Raw genomic sequence first — 20,600 nt, forward strand, 5'->3', positions numbered from 1 at the left:
AAAACGGTCAATTCAGACATTTTTTTCTGTTTCATCAATTTAGTCAATGTGTTTTGTTTATTTTGTCAATTTTCTCAATTTAGTTTTTTTTTCATTTGTTTTTCCAATTTCTTAAATATTACAATTTTTAATGTTTTGTTATTTTTATTGTCAGTTTTGTCAATATAGATTTTTTTTTACTCAATTTGGTTAATGTTGTCAGTTTGGCATTTATGTCGATTTGGATTATTTTGTCAGTTTCATTATTTTTGAAATTCGTTTTATCAATTTTGTCAAAATTTTAAACTTTGTTCCGAATTTTATTCGATTGAATTGGGTGCTTAGGGAAGATGACATCCCTTTTCTTATGACCAGTTTCAAGCCTTTTCCTTTTTCTTCGGCCACTTTTATGCATTCACCTGTAAAGACACAGTTTTAAAGAAGTTCAATGCTACCATCTTAATGTGATCAGCTTTCTCCTGGAATATTTAACAAAACTTACACCATTTGAAGAACATTTTTACAGGTAATATTCAATTATTAAGTTCCAACTCAGGCATTAATAAATACTATCGAACTTTGCGCTTGTATTGGTGATTAAAATTTTTCAAAAATCTTTTGCTACAAATGAGAAATTATTATTTAGAGATTTTAATTTCCTACAGCTCATAAATTGACACCATTTTCAACACGCTAGTTTGTGCTTTATAAATATAAAATTGAGCAGCAAAGTAAGGAATATATTCAAAAACATTACTATAAACTTAATTTTTCTTACCATTTTATCTAAAAAAATGCTTAACATGGTCCAAAACGTCCAATTTTGCAATCCATAATTTCATTACATGTTAGTTAGTAATTTTTTTTAGTAATTCTCAACGTACAAATTTTTATCAAGCTTTCCACACAGTGCCAATCTCAATTTTCTTTCATCTCATCTCACAACTCACTGGCTCATATCGGCACCAGAAAATGCTGTCAGTTTACCCATCAACAAAACATTCCCACACCCTTGAACGGCAGGAGGAGAGGACGAAAGCCATGTCCTTGGAACTGTGCCGGGATGATGCCGGATGGTTCCGCCAAGGAAGAGGGGCACGACACGGACTAGGCCAATAGGTACTGAGATTCCATCGCAGGTCCTTCGGTTGGTTGGATGCTGTTTTTCACACGTGACAGAAGAGAGAAAAATCTCTCTCTGTTTTCCCGACACGTCGTTCCACTTGTTGGGTTTTCTCAGGAGTCGGTCCGGTGTGTAAAATGGGAGCGAGAGGAAACGGAAGCCAGCTGATTCGAACTGATAGTGGAATTGATTACAGAAAATTGTTTTTGAGAGAGGGAGAGTGGGAGTAAAGAAATTAAGAGCGGGTCGGAGAGAAAAGTTTCCTGGAAGGAAACTTTTCTGGTCCAGATGTCTCTATGGGAACGCAGCTTCCCAAGATTCTCTCGCCACTGGAATCTGGGGCGGATTTCTGCTTCGGAACGATCCCGTGTGGCTCCTGGATGTGGATGTTGGATGCAAAAATTTAGTACTTGCCAGGACGTCATCGGTGACGGGTCGTCGTCGTCGGGTGTTGGCTCTCGGATTTTTAAGGGCGGTTGTTTCGGGTGCTGAGGGAGGGAAACCGAGTTAATACGAGAGATTCGGTCAGTGCGAGTGGGAGTGATTTTGAGGGAAGGGAATTTTCAGACCGGAAGGGCTGGAAACTGGTTTGTGGGTTTTCTGTAGTGTTGTTATTTCGCGTTAAAGGGGACTTGGGAACTGTCCGATTTCGGTGAATGTTTTGGAAAACGGAAACTGGACGTCAACATGCCAATTTGAGTTGGAATCACCATCCTTCCCATGGGATACACATGGCTGGAAGTTGAAGCAAAACACAGCTGACTACAACAAGTCAGTAACGTCAACCAATCAAGGATTTTTATTTTGCATTTTTTTGTTGGATCGGTGTGTGGATTGACAGAGGCCGCCGAAGCTTCGCGGCAATCGATTCGAAGCTGTCTCGTGGTCTGACTTTGTGAAAGAGTGTTTGATTAAATTTTAAAATCCAATTCTCAATTGAGATACCCTTCCCCGACTTCTCACGGCAACGTCAGCCCCAAACATTGTTGGATTTCGGTAGGGCTAAGGGTGGCTCTTTAAAGGAAGAGTAGAAGGGATTTGATTTATACCATCAGGCGTGTGGCTGGGAGATTCGTTCAGTCGTGTCGTCGGAAATTCGTCGCGGATCGGCTTGTTGTGGGTGACATTCGTGGAGTGATTGGATTTTCGAAGATAGAGGAAGCTGCGGAACGAAACGAGCTTTTTGTGGGGGTTTTGGGTGAAGGGAGTTGTTTTTTTACGTGCGGTAAAGAAGAAGAATGTTCCGTTCAGCCTTGGCTGCTGTCGAAGATAACCGAATTGGATGATACTGACAGGACCGATAAGAGAAGCGTCTGAGGCGAACTTGTCGGAAGAAGGCGATAAAAGTTGGTTGAAGAATGTAGTGTCAAGGACAGAATCAACGAACGACAGAGAAAGCTTTCCCAATATCCGATCAAACCCTAACTTTAGGGGAAAATTTATGTATCTTTGAAATGGTGTTTCGGTGCTTTATTGGTCCTGCAAGTGATGAATGAAGCTTCAGGTGATGTGTCAAATTGATGAATGTTGTTCAAACTCAACTTTGAAACTTCGCTCCATCTGCCAAAACAATACTGACGGATCAGATGTCGTTTTCCTAGAAAATACCGGTCGATAGTCAATTGTATATTCCACCAGTCCAAAATAACGAGATACCTTAAGACATTTTATCCATTTTCCTACCTTTCTATTAGAAAATAATCCTAGCCTAACTTAAGGCTGATTAATCAACGTAATTATCCGGAGGTTTTCCCGAGAAAAATGTCCACCACTAGAAAACAAGCCCATTAGCTCATTGCTGAACATAAAACGACTCGAGTCTAAAATATTATCATAAATTGCGAAGAAAATTACTCCAGCTTCCTCAACGCAATTCATCCCCCTTTCCATGTCCTAGAAACAAGCTAGAAAAAACACCAATTTCCTATCACACGGGGGCCAAACGCGACCGGAAGCTTTCGTCCAACGACAGCTGGGTCCCCAACATCGTCCCCAAAGAGAAAAAAAAAATAGAAAGAAAACGGAAAACAGAAGAAAATCAACCGCCGAAGACATCCATCAGCGCGGCACCAACCACTGAATGATGTTTTGAGCGAACCAGGAAAGAAGAATGTGATCTCAAACCTCCCCGTCATTCAAACAACAAAATAAGTGATGAGAAGAGGAAGGGAAGTGTCCGCGGAAAGGCAAAACCTTAAGAAAACGAACCTCAACAAGCAACCAACTAAGTAAAGAAGAGAGAGCAGAAGTTAATCTCGCGTGGCTCAGCGCGGTGACTTTCCTTCGGAAAGTCTCCTCGGGAAAGTCTTCCCAGGTCCGTCACTAGTCCGCGTTCCGGAACCATCTGTGCGGTGTAATCGTTGAAGTGAAGAAACCTGGGAAAACCCCAAGAAGAAGAGGAAAATTATAAGAGTGTTTCGACGACAACGCAAGTAAGAGTCCCGTGGCACAATCCCCCTGCGGGGGGTAAAATCTCATTTACTTACACCTTGTGACGAAGAGGAAAAAATCAGAAAAAAAAACAAGTGAATACCTAAAACCTCGAACCAAACACCGCAACAATTATGGAATTAATCATGGCTAGCGGAAGAAGTAGAAGCACCAGATTTCTCCTGTTCCTGGGGATGCTTTTGCTAGGAATACTGAATCGTGAACACCGGAGGACCGGAATCGGGGGAGTAGCCGGGCAGGTGCCCACCGAGAAATTTCCACTAGGTGAGTTTTCCGGGAAGAAAAAACAAATGATCCTTCTTGTCCATTCCATCACCCGATAGCATCTTGTAGCTGTGTACCTCCCCTGTTTATGAACCCCGTACATCAATTTTGTATCGTGTACTTGCCGTACTTTTTCTTATATTTTGTGGTAGGTCTGTTTCCTACTTTGGTATTCACCACTAGGTTGAATGTTGGGAATGGCTTGCGGTGGTTAACCTTTTGAAGATGAGTGGAGGAATTACAATAACGGTTATGATACCGAAGAATTTTAAGTGATGCAGTTTTATGAAGGGTTCGACAGTAGATTGTTAAAAAACTTGAATTGTAAAGTGTATTGTTCATAATTTTAAATTTAAAAATTTTCATAGCTGTGAAACTGTTAATATTTCCTGATTAATGTGAATACCGTAAACTGGGGGAACTTTGATCACCGGGATGACTTTGATCAACATTATATTTTTGCAGATAATCATCATTAACTAAATCTGAGGTTAAAATGTCTGAAAACTGGTTTCTACGTTTGAAAGTCTATAAACTTAGAATAAAATAGACTCAATTTGGTTAATAGTTGGAGATTTTTTATATTACTTAAAATGTAGTTTTAAAGTTTTAAAATATCTGTTTTTTTTAAGACTCTCAAACAAACATCTCTCCCTGCCCCTCACCTTTTAGAGTTATTTTTAAAGTCATTCTATTATCATTTCCGAATATTTTAATAAACGGACATTTTCTATACGAAAGCCTGTATAGAACAAATGGCTATTAATCCTATTAAATGGTTAAGTTTGAATAAATAAACGATCATAGGAACAGTGGGAGGATCTAGCAAACTGCATGATGGTTAAATTTTATTTGTTTTGAGGTCAACAAATATTGAGAAATGTTATAAATTTTTGCCCCCAAATGTATGCAGCAACATTATCCATCTTTTGAGTGTATTTATTTTTTAAAGAAAAATTGAAAAAATCAATTAAGTTCAAACAAAAAATAACTGTTATTGAGGTTTCAAGCCTTCTGAACTAATTGACATCAAAACAATAATTTTAAAGATGTTGAGATACGTTAAAACCAAAGTGATCAAAGTTACCTCGAAACGTGAAATCTGGTTTTGTAACACACATTATTTAGTAATAGCCACAAATTTTGTTGAAATATTCTGCTATCAATGATCATGCTTTAACCCTCCAAAGCCGTTCGGGTCAATATAACCTGAAGCGCAGATTCAAAGCATCTTAATCATCATTCCAATATACTGAGAAACTGAGATTTTTTAGAGACCAAATATGTTCTATGAAAGTAATAATCAAATTAACGAGAAAAAACTAAAATTTGAGTTAAAAAAATCGGTTCATTGAGAAATGAAATTCAGCGAAGCAAAGAAAAAATTGGTTGTCTTTGTTTCGAGTTGGTTTTTTTCTACTGGAAATTCCGGAATAGTGGTAAAAATATTCAATGGACCCCCACATATTTATACATCGTCGGAAAGATGTATTCTTGACAATTCCAGAAATCGAAGAAGCACTCCAATACTGCAAAGTTGTCAGGAATTATAAGCAATTTAAAAATAAAATTGTCTTTTGGGACTTTTTTTATTTGTAACCAACTACAGGCAACCTGGGATAACAAATTCACTTCATTTTAAAATATTTAGAAACTAAAATAAACCTACACAATAAACCTACACAATGAAATCAATATCATGAAAATCGGTCAGCATTTGCGGCCACGGGAATAACAACGAATTACAAGTCAAATTTCCGAGAAACTGATGTTTTGCGAACACCTTTGCAAGGTTAAACTCCTTACCTCAGTAAGTATTTTAAAACTTTTATGTGTTATAAAAAAGCAACCCTTTAAGGAAATTCGAAAATGAATTCAAAAAGTGATAAATATTCCCCTAGTTTACAGTACTTAGTGAACATAAAAATTATCAAAAAATTCTTTCCAGGGCCGTAGGAAGAACCGCCTCATGGGGAGGGTTTTGGTGACGGGTTTTTTTTCTAGGTTTTTTACTCCAAAATGTGTGAATGAAAAATTAAATTGAAAAGCAATATGGTTAAGTACCATTTGATTATTCATTATTAATCATTATTAAAGATTTTTTACATACAAGTTTTTGTATGAAATTGTTAGTTTTGAAAACACGTCTCAAAATCTTGAAAAGGATAAGCAAAATTTGTAAATGAAGTTTTTAGTAACAAAAAACGAAACTTACTTTTATCAGTGGTTACAAGCTTGGAATTTGCTCAGGAGACTGGTGGATTTGGTTTGTTTGATTTGAGCATGGAATAAGTTTTTTTCAGGTAAGCATTCAAATTCTGTAAAAAAAATTCTATGGTCAAATCAAATACGTTAAGTCTGCCAGACTCTTGGGCAAATTCAAAGATTTAAACCATCGTTTAAAATAAATCAAATTTTCAAAAGTAAAAGTAAGAGATTAAAATTTTTCGATTCGATCTTTATCATGCGACCTCAACGAACTCAATCCTAAGTAAAAATTTCAATTTGTAAGTTGGCGATTGAAAAATTGCAATAAACTTAATGTTATACAATACACCAAGAAGATATGGTATTTTCTGCAAAAAATTTTTTCGTGGATATGAGATACATGTTTCTTTATCATCACATATTTTTCATTTCAAATCAATTCCATAGTAAATTTCTTATTTAGGATTGAAAATAAAAATCATACCTTTTCATCAGCAAAACATGCTAAATAAATTTACATTTTTCTTTTCATTCGTGATTTTAAGATTTATTTTGTATACATATTGACATTGATTGAAAATATTAAATTTAGTCAAAATTGCAAGTCGAGGTCTGTGCGTTTTAAAGACATTAAGGACCGCAAATAAATCTTAGCCCGCAATTCGTCATTTCCTTTCTCAGAAATCACTGGACCAAAATCTACAAATTTGGTGCCTTTGAGTTATCGAAAGTGTTGTTAACAACTTTGTAGAATGAAGTTTCAATATAAAATGTATCACATTTAAGTTATGCTTTTCAGCAAGAGGCACACACGTCATGCGAAAAAAAACGAGATATCTCGTAGTTGGCCCGCAATGTGTTAATTCCTCAACGAAATAGTAATCTGAATCTGAATTTAGAATATTAATTTTGAATAAGCATTCTGAAACTGAATTTTATGCTTGTATCTGAATTTGTTTTCGAATTTCAATACGAGTTCTGAATTCAAATTACAGATCACAATTAAAAATATGAGCCATGCAGTGAAATTTGATTCCAAGCCTTCAACCTTAAACGAATTTAAATTCTGATGTTTTTGATTTCAATTTGACTAAATTCATTCAATCTGTCATGTGAATCTTAATCAGATTCATCATTTGGGAAAATAACATTTTATGAATTTTGAATAATGAATCTGATTTGAGTTTTTCATTCTGAATCGCCATTTGGAACCTATGTTATGTTTGAAATGTGCATGAGAATTCAGCTTAAGAATTTTGAATCTGAATATGAATATTAAGAAAAATTCAATCTTGATATTGGAAATGCATATGAGGCCCTCAGAGCCAATGGGGTATAAGTGCAAAAATAGTCGATTTTGAGTTAATAATGTCAAATATTATTCTTCATATTTCAAACTATATTTGATGGTTTTTTCAGGTTTTTTTTAAATACTTTTACATTCGAATGAAAAATACAATTTTTTGAAAAGTATATGGAAAATGCCCAAACACAACAATTTAAAAGCGTGTTTTCACGAAATAGGCTTTTATACATTTATACCTTTTAGGCTCCAAGGGCTCATATGATAGGTTCGAAAAGCGTGAATTAAAATTGACTTACTGAAAATAAAGAATCCTAAACTGAATACTGAATCCGAAAAATGAAATCAGAATGACAATTTGGATTTTGATAATATGGAACCAGAACCTTCAATAAAATAAACCTTCAATATGAGATCAATCTCATTTAACATTAGATATTCAGAATTGAGTTTCTATCCACAAAGGAGAAAATTTTGAAAAACTATATCAGAATACTGAACTTTGGGATTAGTTTTCAAGGAGTTGGCATCAGTTCAAAATGTTACTCTAGAATAATAACCTTCAATCCTAAAAATTTGATTTAGATTTTGAAATTCTGAGTGCAGAGTAGAATACCTCGCTTGCTTTTCCTGAACCGTCATTGAGGGAGGGAGAGGGGGGGGGGGAGGGGAAGAGGGGTGGTTAACCGGAAAAATATATTGTTTACTCAAGGGCCGTAAAAGAAAAACCCCTTCCTCAATACACAGATAAAAAAATATTATGAGAAAACGCACCAGTTAAGCACAAATTCTATCATTTAAGAACGATATTGAACGTTTACGTCGATTCAAGGTTCTAATTTACGTCAACTTAAAAGCTTTAAAAAACTCAACTTTGTTGAAGTTACTGTTAAAAATGGACGGGAGGTTTCTATCTTTCCGGAAATTAATTTATAGTTTATAATCTTATCTGCAAGTTTCAATGAAAATTTTCAACATAGGTTTCGCATTTATTTAAAGATTTGCAAAGATATAGATCACCAAATTTTCCAACTCTGAACCTACTGTTCAAATTTTGGTACTGAACTGATACCTTTCTTTGGACCTAGAACATAAATTATTTTGAAAAGTCTGACTTTTCGAAATCAAATGTACAAATTCATAAAAAAAACATGTAATCTTCAATTAAGTAATATTTAAAAAAAAGTATAACAGATTTTAAACGATTGAAAGCACTTTAATTTTTATTATGAATATCCCAAACACTTTCACCCATCGTCAGCTCAATGAGCAAAGCGACAGCTGACACTTTCTTGTGTTTACTGACCTGCTTGAAGATTATTTGCGAAAAGTTGACAAGAAATGTTAGAAATGTTCAATATTGGTTTTGAATCATGCCCCAATCAAAAATTCGCACCAAGTTTTGATGATTTCAGGTCTTAAAATGGAACATTAACCCTTCATTTCATGAATTTATATTTTTCTTTAAAAATCATTATAAACAGTTGGAAATGATGAGTACATCAAGAAAAAAAAAATAAATACGATTTTTCCCTTTTTCCATACATTAATTGTTACACAATTGGTTACTTTATGAAACGAAGGCTTAAAGTCGAAAGTGTCCTATTTTTTAACTTTCACAAATTTTCCGCATGTTTCATAGATTTTCTTTTATTTTAGGAAAATAAGGTTCACAGTGAAAGTGAATGAATTTTTTCTAGGACAGTAAAAAAAAGTGATTTTTCCTTTTTCACTCTAATTTCTCAAAATGCCGTTAAGTTTTATGACTTTGATAGTTAAAAACAATGCATAAGGATACCTTTGGATTTATGGAAATAATATGCAGATCTGCTTGAATTGCATAAACAAAAGTGAAATACCGGTGTTGTTAACGCCTCAATTTTTTGCATCCAAGTGAGTAGCTTCTTGTTTGGCCTGCAGTTAATAAAAAACATCATTTATACATCATCTGAACCGAAGATTACCATGGTTTAGACTAGTTTAACTTTTTTATTACAGATTTGTTCGAAGTTTTCATAGTTCTATTGAAAATTCGATTGTGATTGAGATGTTTGTACGAAAATCAGGACTATTGAGGACATTTTATAGACAAATTTTAAAAAAATCAGAACAATTCGAGAGTTTTTAATAAATCCGAACACGTGGCACCTCTGTCACTGAGTACGTTCATCAAAATGGTCGAGTGGGCTAATAATTTATTTCACTTTGTTATTTCAAAATCAAATATTTCAAAAAATAGTTTAAAAAGTGATAAATTTGTGATAGAAAATAGTTTCACAAGCTTAAGTTTATCATGTGAAGTAGCCAATGAAAGTGGGAAGTGATTTTTTGGCTCTAAAATATGTATTTATGAATTAAGATAAATCAAAGGGGTACGATGTATCGTGATTTGAAAATGTCGAATTTTTCTTAACAACTCTGAAATACAATTCTTCTTGTAGGTTTTTTTTTTATTTTTCAATAACTCAATATAAATTTAATGCTGGTATAAGATTATCGAAACAAGATTGCGTGATACTGCGTTTTGGAACTTTATTTTCATTGATTTGCTTTTCAGTTTCAAGATTTTTTATTTGAAGGAAATTGTAACAAATTGGAAACAAATGATAAATACACAAAAAAAAATTAAATATCGATTTTTTTAGAGATTTGTCTAGAGTTTTTAAAATAATTTTAAGTTGTTATAAAAATCATGATTTGAAGAGTTAATTTTGAATAAATTTAGATTCAAAGGGTTTCATCTAAAACTTAATTGAATCTTAAAATTTTTGTGTCTATTCTTCAGATGAGCTGGAAGCAGTATCGGTGTTATAATTGGTGTGAATTTTGAAATCCAACCGTGTTGGTCAAAAATTACAAAAACATCAACTTTTCAACTAGAACCAGTTAGGTACTGTAAATTTCTGCAAAAGGACGACTTATTGGAGAATATATTCATGAAAAGTTATTTTCTTTTTTTTTAATCCATTATAAATTCAACCATAAAATCCGTTACAGGTGCCCATTCCCAATTTCCACAGTTCATATTTTTCATTATTTACAAAAAAATTTCACACTGTTAATGAAGTTATTTTTCAAACATCACTTTTAAAAATAACTTTTTTTTTTGTCTCAGAAGAGAAAAAATATTTCGAAATGTTTTTTGTACAATGTTGAAATTTTTTTCTAAAAGATCAAATTTGGCTCATGGTTTATTGAAATAAAATTTAGTACAGAAGCAAACAACAATTATCGCTAAAAGTTTAGTATTTCTGGACTTTCATATACATCTCTGCTTATTTGCGAATGAAAATTTTTGTTTTCCCCTACAGAATTATAATTTGTTGTGACAAATCTGGACTGAAATGAAATTATTTCAAAGTTACCTGGTAATGTAATATTTACAAATGGAAATTTTTGTGATGTTCTGTCAAGTAGCTTTTGAGATAGCGTCCGATGAAGAAATATTTCAACTTAGATTTTTGGGCATCACGTGTGCCATCTATATGAATACTATGAACCAACTTTTATTTTTAAATCAGGGCAATTTTTGATTACGTTTACTGCTTCCTGAAGCTTGATCTTCATAATAACCCAAAATTTTGAATTTGGTCGAAGTTCGCACAAATTTAGCCGATTGTCCTTCTTTGGCGTAATGACACGATTCCAGATCCATCTTAAACATGGGGACCTCATGGAGAGCTTTGCAGAGAAAACAGTCGCATTTGGAGGCAGTCTTCTTTGTATTTTTAGCCATTCATGCTGTCAATCGTTATGAAAAAATGAGTAATTTGCAGTTTCCGCAGATCGTTAGCCTCCTCAAGTACAAGCCATAAAAGTTTTCAATCTTTATCGTTGTTTATCTCCAGGAAATACAGGCGAAAAGTTTCTAGTTGGAGACCTGCCAGGTGCAAAAGAGTTTTTTTTTGCTGTCCATTACGAAATTTTTCAATATATCTCCCCACAAGCAGTCCAAATATTTTGCACACGACTTGACCACCGTATTTTGTTAATTTTATCAGCGGGAAGCTTTTCTAGCTTGTAGGAACGAAATTAAACCTTTATATAAGTCAGCTAAACCAATCAGAAAATTTTGATTTTTTTTGTATAATTTCCTCATTCATATTTTTGGATTGAGCTTGGGAAAACCTCTGTGAAGCCGATCCTAAGGCAACGAGTGACTGAGCTAGCCGTCTTTACAAGATTTTTTTTTTTAATAAAATAAACGTTTATTTCAGGCCTTTTACTCATTAAGTTTTCTGTGCCGAGTGTATCCAATTACATTTTGATTACATTTTGAATTATTTGTTATTGTTAGTATGGGAAAGGGGGCCGTAATAGTCGCGGCGACTCAATATGGTTAAAAATTTAAAATTGGGTATGGAAGGGGTTTATAAGGATTATACTTGATAACTATTATCCATTAGAGTTCGCTGGCGGTCCTTCGTAGCCATGGTTTTCAGGCTACTGTTGGTCGTCCTTTATCGTTTTTGGCCAGACTTCTTCTCGATATTCCGAACCTGTTGGATTAGGAGTTTCTAATGAAAGTAAAAAGCTTAAAATGTGAAGAAAGTACAAACAAACAGGAAAGGGAAGTGGACTAAACAACCAAATTAGCTAATTTTAAAAACTTGTAGATGAAAAACAAATATTGAAGATCAAAGTTTGCCAGAACGTCTCGAATAGGGATTCCGGGTAGCCTACCTCGGGCCCTAAGGTTGTCCAAGAGCCAAGCCCTCGATCGACCATGTGTCTCACACGTCCATACAACATGATCGATGTCGTGGTAGCCATCCCCACAAATACAAACATTGGTGCTAGCAAGTCCTATACGGAATAAGTGCGCGTCGAGCCGGTAGTGATTTGACATAAGCCGAGAAACCACGCAAATGAAATCGCGACTCAAGTTGAAATGCTTAAACCATGCCTTCGTTGGAACCTTAGGGATAATCGTATGGAGCCAGCGTCCCATTGTGCCATTATACCAACTAGACTGCCAATCGTTTATCGCTAAATGGCGAGGTATTGAAAAATATTCGTTGTACGTTAAGATCCTTGAACCGTCTCGTTTCTTTCCAGAATCTAAAGCTGGAATAAGATGGTAAAATAACTTCTGCAAACGATAATCCCTTATAAAACCACTGTTACACCCACTTCGTGAAATGAGAAAGTAAATTTCTGAACAAAATTTGCGCAAACGAACTTCCAGCACTTAAGCGCCAACAACTCAAGGAGTTGATGTGCTGAAGTCGCTTTTAACCCGGACTTTCTTCCCAGGGGTGGGATTCCAACGAAACTATACAAAATGGGGTTGGCGAAATGAGGGTATGTCGTGCAGGTACACGCACTTAGACGCAATGGTAATAGCCGTAGAATTCCGCAGCATAAAAAGTGCAAACACAATGCTTAAAGTTTGTAACACCAAGTATAATTGAAATGGTCACTTACCGAGAAAATCGTCCTTTCACCTGCACACTGAGCCACCGCCGGAAAACTTCCACGGACCGGGGTTGATTTCCGTTAGGCCTTGATACGGGTTTTTTTTTTCACCACCGACAGTCGAATTACTGGTTGGACGAATTTTCCGTAACTTTATCCGAATTCTTATCGCACGTACTAAGAAAATAATCACACGGGTAGAGATAATTGAAGACCGAGTAAATACCGTCTTGTAAAATATACTTTTTCCCGACTTACTTTAAAATTCACGACTCAATAGCTTTAGGACCAAAAAGGCTAAGACCCAGGTTTTCTTTTTCACTTCCCAAGAAACCTTCATTTCCCCCACTGCTTAGGAAAGTCACCATTGGTAACCAATGACGACTGTCAGAATAACGATAAGTTATTCTGAAGTCCTTTGGTGGAAATTCTATTTTACCGGCTCGTTCCCAATTCGCTTACACAGGGATCAACTCACAGTAAGGCTTACATGCTACATGAACAAATTATGTATTGGAATTCTACGGATATTAACCATTTTATCTACTACGGACCGTTACATCCTCTCAAAATATTGTCCTTGTATAGTGCCCACCTTGGCAAATGAATCCGCCTTCTCATTACCCGGAATCGAGCAATGAGACGGGATCCACACCAAGGTAATTTTGTACGAATTTTCAACCAAAGCGCTCAATATTCCTGATATTTCCTATAGGAAATACGAAGAGCGCTTTATCAGTTTCATCGATCGAATCGCCTCAACTGAGCTGAGACTATCCGAATAGATGAAATAGTGGTCAACGGGCAATGTGCGAATGTGTTTCAAGGTACAATAAATAGTCTTTACAAGATGTGATTGAAGTTTTCAGAGTTCAGTAACAAATTCTCTTACAATTCAGATGTTTTTAAGGAAATCAGAACAGTTCAGTAAATTTTAAAGATAAATAAAAAAAAAAATCCAGATAATTTCAAAAGTCTCTACAAATCCAGAAAACTCAGAACACCAGGCAGCTCTGTCACTTAGTACGTCCATCAATTTGGCAGATTGCGTTTATAATTATTCATTTCACTTCGCGATTTCAAAATCCAATATCTCAAAAAGTAGTTTTAAAAGTGACAAGTTTCATCTAAAACAAGCATTCAAGCATTAAGACGAATAAAAGGGATACGATGTAGGTGGCCGACATAATCCTACTAATTAAATTATTTGAAGTATTTTTCTCTACTGCGATTTGGGAATGTTGAATTTTTATTAACAATTCTGGAAAACAATTGTTATTGCAGATTCCGCTTTCAATTTTTCAATTTCAGAATAAAAACTTAATTTAAAAGATTTTCGAATTTAGATTCCGTGGTATGGAGTTTTTTTTCATTATTCTTTTTATAGAATTTCAAGATTCTTTATGTGAATGGAACAGTAGAAAGTTGGCAACAAATAATTAATGAAAAAAAACAATGAAAAATCTACTTTTTTTTTAAAGATTTTTTCACAATTTTCAAAATTTAAGTCTGTTGTGGTATGAGCCTACTTGGTTGAATGTTGCTTTGATTCAAAATTTAAGTGTCATCAAAACAATCTCTAAATCTAGCAGTGAAGGATAACATCTCCCGAATATTCTATTCGATCGATTGCCATGTTTTCGAGAAAATAATCGACTAATAATGGAATAGTGTTTATTGACAATTCTTATATATAAAAATGAAGGCGTTTTCTTTGTTACACCGTCACGTTAAAACGGACGGTCGGAATAAAGTGAAATTTGGTATACGAGGGTCAGAGATGGTTTGTTTCGAAAATCTCGAAAGGGTTGCTCCCATACAAAAATATCACTTCTGCTTTATAAAAATGGAGATATTTTCTTTGTAACATCATCACGTATAAACAGACAGTCAGAATGAAATGAATTTTGGTATCCGAGGATTTTTCTTCTTACTTTTTATGGAAAGGAGGCTGATTCACGAGCACGAAGAAGTTTAAGACTTGTTGATAGATTTATACACTTATAACGATTTGCTAATTTAAAGGTTAAACGAAGTTTACCGGGTCAACTGGTAGAATCATAAAAACATAGGCACATTTGTCTTGCCTTTGTTTCTAGAACTGATTTTGGAATTCACCTCTTGTTTTGATGATATGGCATTGAGAAATCTTAAATTGATTCATCCGCCACTGTGACCTAGAGGATAGCGTTCACGTCTTCTAAGCTAGGGGTCATGAGATCGAATCTCGGTCACGGCTTACATAGAACTCTTTCTGTATGCTTGTGATTTTAGCATTTGTAAGATGCTAGCCATCATATCCTTGAAAGATGTACGCCTTAGAGTTAAGTAGATTAGATTACTTAAAAGAATCATGATTAACAGATGAATTTTAGAAATGATTTTGATCATTCTGCCGTTGTCCAAACACTACTACTCGGTACATCCATATAAAAAATCATGAATAATAAATCCATTTTGTGATGTATGTTAAATAAAAAAAAATAAAAAATTATTTTCAAATATGGTTCCAATATGATCTGTGATTTTAACTGATATTGGATATTATGTTTTCAGATTCTAATCAAATTTTCAAGTTAATCTTTATTCATGAGAAACTGAAAAAACTAGAATTCTATCGAAGTTTATGATACTGATCCGATCCTGAACCTTTCGAGTTTTCAGAATACCTGATCCTACTAAAGTAACCTGTTTATCTCGTACCATAACTCCATAACTTATTCGGATCGGACTAACAAATCCGTTCCGAAAATTTATCGGCACAAGAAATAACAGAATCCGGCAAAGTACGACGCAATGCTTCCCGCCAATTCCCATCCGTTCGCTTGCTCGCTAACTATGAAGAGCTCCAACTGAATTCAAAGGATTGAACCTACACCTGAGAACCTATTTCGAGAAGAAGAAAAGCAAGGCATCAGAGCCTCGAAGGAAGACGACGAGGACGACGACGTTTATCGAAGCGAAAAGATGAACACTTCCTGCCGTGTGGAGGGAAGCCACCAGAACCGAACGAGATGTCGATTTTACGTATGGGAAGATGTAGGGCAGTCGATAGGTTAGATTGGAGGGGAGATGTGGAGGTGAAAAATAAATGTATGCTGAAAAACATATCGGCTCCATATACATTTGTTGTTACTGAGGCCCGGGAACAGATTCGCCAATTTCCTGGGGAACGAGTTCTGGATGGCATACGCTTTTTGGAGCCACACACGCGTGAAACAAAAAAAAAAATGATGATATTGCCACATGTAAACCTCGATCCCGGTTTTCTCCCTCGAAAAGGTGTTTCTAAGGGGAAAGTGTAGGCGTAGGAATCTGGCGTAGGTTGGCGCTCTGAGGAAGCTTAACTCGTTACAAGCCGAATTATTGTTATATCGGAGGCAAATTTGAATTGCGCGCGATTTTCTTGGATGGAGCGAGACGAGATATTGATTAAGGTTTTCTGTTTACCTTTTGCGCTGACGGGTTGATTGGGTGCTTAATAAACAGAATTTTCTCTCATCTGGAAAAAAATATGGCCTTTATTGCCGCCTTTTTGTTACGCAATCTGGGCAAAAATGCACGGCCAAACAAACCGAAACGATCGGCGCTTATGAATATTCATATCAATTATGTTGAAAAGCCTCACCCGAAGCTGATGCTGCTTGATGATGGCCGGCCAATTAACATTGTTGTAGGTTTGCATACACAGAATGAAATTCCACTTTTTGGGGTCAATATGGTTCGGTGCAAATACTTCCCGCGATACACACACACAGAAACAAAAGCATGCAGAAGAATTGTTTTCGAATAAACGCAGGCTTAAATTTACATAAGTTGATTATGTTTTAATGTTGAGAATAAAGGATTACCAGGGGCTATGAATTAATAAACAAAAATCACCAAGACCAACAAAATGGGGGTCAATACTGACAGGTGATACGAGGCCCTTAGAACGATGGCGGGATATTATATTACAATTGGTAAACGTCACACCCGTGAGGAATCGATAGCATGTTTATTTATTTTTTATTTCTACGACTTACAATCAAATCAATCAAACATTTCAATTAATTACTGTGAAACACTTTGAAAATTTACAGTCAGCAGATAGTGGCCTAGAGGATAGCATCCTTGTCTTCTAAACAAAGGGTCATGAGATCGAATCTCGATGGTTTTTTCACCACATTTGCTCAAGTCTCAAGTCTGCTCAATCGTAGAAAAAATATATCGTAATCAAATACCTTTCAATGCCATATTTGTTTCCATTTGTTGGCTTCGTTAGCATTAATTGAGAGCTTATGCTATTAAAATTGTAATGGGCTCACCTCCCTGGTGTGTCAGATAATCATAGAATCATATCAAAATGATTTTCCGTGTTAAGTTTCGTCCATTTCACTGATTTTGTAAAAAAATAAAGTTTAGTGTAAACTTTTCTCTTCTCTCCCTGTATTCTCAATTCTATTTTCCTACTGCCAGAAAGGAATTATTTCACATAGAACAGTTTCTCGTATTGAAATATCATCCCATGCCAAATTTGGTTTTATTTGCGTAGTAAATTCTTGAGTTATGCATTAACTTGAAAGGAAGTACCATCCTCCCTTCCGTTCTCCCCATTGAATGAATGGATGAGAACTTAATATTCATAAAAGTATTTTTCGTACTCGAATACTTTTTGATGCCACATTTGGTTTCATCTGCTCGCTTCATTTCCCCTTAATATCTTTTCGCTGATTCAATTTATAATAGAAACATTTCTCGTATCCAAATATCCTCACATGTTAAATATGGTTCCATTTGCTCGATCACCTCTACAGTCATACTGAAAATTGTAAGGGAGACCTCTCCTCCCCTTTTTCATCTACCTCTTTGAAGGAGTGAGGAATACCAAATATTGATAGAAGCATTTCTCGTACCCAAATATCGTTCCATGTCAAATTTGGTTCCATTTGCTGTTGAAGTTCTCAAGTTTTGCAGTAAAAATTGTATGAAAATCCCCTCCCACTTGCCTTTCTCCCCACTGGAAGAAGGAATGGGTCTCAAACAATCATTAGAACATGGCACGTTCTCAAATATCCGCCCATGCCAAATTGGGTTCCATTTGCTTAATTAGTTTTTGAGTTATGTAAAGAAATATAAAAAATGCCCCCTCTCCCCTTTACATCTCCCTACTGAAAAGAGGGAGGGGTCTCAAATAATCATGGAAATAATTTTTGTATCCAAATACCTTCCCGTGCCAAATTTGGTTCCAATATCTTGATTAGTTTACGAGAAATATGAAAAATTATAAGGTAGCCCTCCTCCCTCCTTCCTATCACCCCACTGAGAGGAGGGAGGGGTACCTTATATTCATAGAAATATTCCTAGTTCCCAAATACCACCTCATGCCAAATGAGATACCATTTGCTTGATGTGTTCTTGAGTTATTCTAAAAATTGTCTTTTGTTTGGGAGGCCCCTCCCCCCCTTCATAAGAGATGGAGGGGTCTCAATCCATGATACGAACCTTCCCATACCTCCAATACCCCCACCCGCCAAGTTTCACGCAAATCGGTTTAGTAGTTTCCGAGTCTATAGGGAACAGACAGACAGACAGACAGACAGACAGAAATTCATTTTTACATAGGGGAGAGTGGGGATACTTGATCCCCTTTTCTTATTTTCACCATATCTTTTTGAAAAAAATTAGCAACTCGAACCCTTTTACATTTTCCGACATCGTGTAACTTCAAGTTTCTATGCTCCAAAAACTAGAACGATGCTTGAACCCTTAGATGAACTAGAAGCATTTTCGTGGGAGTAAAAAAATGCGATATTTTTGAAGTTAAGGGAGATTTGATCCTCTATTGACGGAGACTTGATCCTTTATTCAGGAACCCTTATCTTTGGAAAAAAAAACAAACAAAACCCCAATATAGAATGTCAATTGACTGTTTTGGTTGTGTTTGTTCTCATTTCCAGTTTATAACTGACAGAAGAAGCTAATTCAATATCTTTTTCGCAACGCTAATGCCATACTTAAATGCGCTATTTTCTTTAATAAAGAGAAAATTAATTATATTAGCTCTTCTCTTCAGACAATTGTTGAATAATTATAAGTAATTGGATAAATAATAATAATCTCGTAATCAGCAATGATCACGATCAATTTAGAAGGAGAATATACCGTTTTTAACAGTAGGGATCATTTGAACCCATAATCAACATTTTAGAAAAAATGTTCTTATAAAAGTTGAGAGTTTTCCATTGCTTTGAAAATATGATATTATGAATTTCATTACGCTCAAACGATTGATATATTGGAACAAATATTTTGGTTATAATTTTTTTCATGTAAGGAACATTTTAAAGTGATGAAAAAAGATCTTCAAGTCACATTTCGTGAAATTTTTCAAACAAAGTTCAATTACTGGAACAATTATTTTATTTAAACTTTTGAGCTTTAAGCATTGTTGTTTTGCTCTATTTGGCACATTTTTCTAGAACATTTGATCTTTGTAGGACATTCCAGTTTCGAGATATAGCTAAGGAATCAAGTTTCCCCAGGAATCAAGTATCCTCCACTCTCCCCTACATATATAGATAATTTATTGAGTGAAACGGTCACTTTTTTATTCGAATAACACAATTTTACAGCTTTGAAGCCGTTATTTTAAATTTTATAAAACTAATAGCCCATCAAAAGAGAAATTTTCAAAATTGTTGATATATTTTAAAACGCATTTGCAATTTTTTTCCATACATTGTTTACTGATGCAGGAAAATGTGAGCAATTGATTGAGATTAAAAAAATAGTTAGATTTGCCAAATGAATTACAACATTTTTTCCAAAATCCACTTCCTTCAAAAAATTATTCAATATGATTTTTTAAATTTTTCTGCGCTGTTTCTATGATATCTCACACGTACAATTAAATATCGTAATAGCAAGAGTATTTTTTGTGAATACACCACTCGAAAATATCCATCGTTTTCGAGAAAATTTAAATTCAGATTATGTTTTTTCAAACAAAATAATGCATTTAAGAGTTTTAACCCAATAAACCAAGTAGATAAATATGGACTTGACTTTACATTACAATATTTTGGCAACCGGGCTAGACCGTTATTTGATTATCTTCAAACCCCGTGCATATCTTTATAAATTCGGAATATCTGGAATGCTAACTGTACTTTATACACATATCAGGGCCATAGGAAGAACTGACTCATGGGGGGGGGGGGTTTGGTGACTGATTTTTACCTATGATTTTGTGCTCAACAACGCACGAATAAAAAAAAACAAATTGTGTTTGTAACTATATGATTGTTCATTTTTAAGTAGAGGGGGAATGACCCTGCGTGGTTGAACTTCTCTTTAAATAAATAAAATTATCTATCATTTTTAAGTATCTACTAGTTAATAGTTTTCGTTTTAAATCGTAGCTTTACAAAAGAAGTCCTTAACCTAAAGGGTGACCTAAATTTTTTTTAATGAAAACTTTAAAAAAAATATTATTGGAATTTGCTTCCATCGATGGTTAAATTTTTGAATTCGTTTAAGGTTCTGGTAGATCAAAGCTATTTGATTTGAGCATAAAATAAGTTCATTCGAAGGTAGCCTACCATTTCTATAAAAAAAAAACTTTATTATGCTTAAATCAAACAAGACCAATCTTTCAAACGCTTTTGCGAATTCCAATATTTGAACCTTTAATGAAACTAAATGAAATTTTTCAAAAGAAAAAAAACAATAAGAGATAAAAAAAATTCGGATCAAATTTGCTTGACACTTGCACAAAATTAATGATTTTGGATTTCAAATTTGGCCTAAAAAAACTGAAATATTAATAATGTTAAACAATTCATCGAGAAAATTTTGAATTTTGTGCAGATT

General features: G+C 34.7%; 1 protein-coding gene across 2 annotated transcripts in view; it reads left to right on the forward strand.

Moving 5' to 3' along the window:
* The first annotated feature begins 1,522 nt into the window (after positions 1-1,522).
* Positions 1,523-20,600, forward strand: part of LOC129757511 (glutamate receptor 1) — a 603,301-nt gene continuing 584,223 nt past the window's right edge. For both annotated transcript variants that reach the window (XM_055754774.1, XM_055754775.1), the window contains exon 1: positions 1,523-3,817. In XM_055754774.1, the coding sequence (XP_055610749.1) occupies positions 3,667-3,817 (151 nt within the window). In that variant the 5' untranslated portion in view covers positions 1,523-3,666. The remainder of the gene's footprint in view (positions 3,818-20,600) is intronic.

This window comes from Uranotaenia lowii, chromosome 3 (genome assembly GCF_029784155.1).
Source record: "Uranotaenia lowii strain MFRU-FL chromosome 3, ASM2978415v1, whole genome shotgun sequence".
NCBI classification, from domain to species: domain Eukaryota; kingdom Metazoa; phylum Arthropoda; class Insecta; order Diptera; family Culicidae; genus Uranotaenia; species Uranotaenia lowii.